General features: G+C 47.7%; 1 protein-coding gene across 1 annotated transcript; it reads right to left on the bottom strand.

The window, feature by feature from the left end:
- Nucleotides 1-5: 5 nt before the first annotated feature.
- Nucleotides 6-564, bottom strand: LOC102757692 (RNA-binding motif protein, X chromosome-like; the record flags this gene model as incomplete). Its single annotated transcript, XM_006778391.2, has 1 exon — nt 6-564. A coding segment is annotated over exon 1 (423 nt), but the record flags the coding sequence as incomplete, so codon positions are not given.
- Between the last annotated feature and the right edge of the window lie 1,182 nt (nt 565-1,746).

Here is a 1,746-nt window from a genome sequence, read left to right as displayed (position 1 = left end):
GAAGAACTCATGCTAAAATTCATGGAATAGCCACCATCATCCATGTGCCCTCCTCCTGAGGGAGGTCCCCTGGTTCCTCCACTTCCTCCTCTTCCGCCTCTAAGACCCCTTGGAGGGCCTCTGCTTCTTGGAGGTGGAGGTGGTCCACGCCTACCAGTTTCAAATGATGGTTTGGTGGCTTGTTCTACCTTGATGGCTTTTCCATCTAAGGACTTTCCATTCATATCTCTGGCTGCATCCTTAGCATCTGCTGCACTTTCAAAGGTGACAAAAGCAAATCCTCTCGATTTGTTGGTTTCACGATCTTTCATCAAGAGTACTTCCTCTATCCGTCCATATTTGCCAAATACAGCTTCAAGGGCTTTCTCATTTGTTTCTGTATTGAGGCCACCAATGAAGAGCTTTCCCGGGCGATCAGCTTCAACCATGTTTCCCTCCTGGTAAGAGTCGGAGGGGTGACAATGGTTTCAAGCTCCTACAAGCTCGCTGACAGGGGCTTCCTAGCTGCTCAGCACAGGGAGGGCCACTGGCTCTGAAGACGGAAGAGAGAACCTGCAGGAACTACTGCGCCATTTGTTGGGGTCCAACCCCAGCAGGTCCAGGGGTTCCCAAAGGTGTATATAGAGTCGGCGGAGAAGGAATGACACAGAGACAGCATTCAGTTGGTCAGCAGCCTAGCCAGGTTCTCTAGCCAGGATCTCCAGCCCAGTTCTGTAACCACTGTTTATTTGTAATAAATAATTACACAATCAACAAAAAAAAAAAAAAAAAAAAAAAAAAGACCCGGCTTCCCCAAGTTCTGGGTCCCTCCCTGCCTTGCCACCGGGGATGCAATCTGGTCCCCTGTGGCCAGGCAGGAAGGCTTCCGCGTGTTCTGGGTCCCTCCCTGCCTCGCAGGGTCACCAATCACCGCCGGGGTGGGGGGCAGGGAAGAGGCAGATGCTGGCAGCCTCTTCACAGCCCCACCCGGCTTCTCCAATCACCAGGTGGGGGGCAGGCCTTTGCCCCGGTTCTCTGATCCAGGGCGGGGGCAGGGCTACCCGGCTCTTGCCTCCTGGGTTTCTGATCACTGCCATCGTCGTTTTTCTGTCCTTCCCCTTTTGCCTCCCAGCATCGCATCTACATAAGCAAATTAACCACCATCTTTGTTGGTGGTTAATTTGCATATCACCCTGATTAGCCAATGGGAAGTGTAGTGGAGGTATGGTTAATTACCCTTTTTGTCTTTTATTAGATAGGATGATGTAAGCAATCAGGGAAGAGTGGTTGGTCATTTGGACCTACTCATAAGTTTCTTTTTGGGCCAATTTACAGACTGTTCTAACCATTTCTTTCTATTTTGTCAAACAGCTACATTCTGTGCTTCCATAATGTTATCTTTTAAATCTCCAAGTGCTTCAGCTGGTAGCATAGGTGCTTCCATTAGAGGCTGAGATGGTTTTAATGCTACTAACTTAGCAGCAGTGTCAACCAAATGATGACCTTTTTTTAAATTCCATGTCTGCCATTGAATGTCCAGGATCTTTTGTAATTGGTAAGGACTTAGGCAATTGATTAGCCTCTAAGAATTCTAAAGCATTAGAACTGTTTTTTTGTCTTTTGTCTGGAAGACAAAATCCAATTCTTGACTAAATCCCTCCTGAGTGAGAGAATCCTTTCTGTTTCCATAGCATACCAAAGTCTTGGACAACACCAAAAGGTGTCCACTGACAGTATAAATGTTAGCAGTGTTACCTCTGGCCATAT

The sequence above is a fragment of the Myotis davidii genome, unplaced genomic scaffold, assembly GCF_000327345.1.
Source record: "Myotis davidii unplaced genomic scaffold, ASM32734v1 scaffold448, whole genome shotgun sequence".
NCBI classification, from domain to species: Eukaryota; Metazoa; Chordata; class Mammalia; order Chiroptera; family Vespertilionidae; genus Myotis; species Myotis davidii.
Note: the sequence above shows the minus strand (reverse complement) of the source record. Positions and strands in the feature narration are given on the sequence as shown.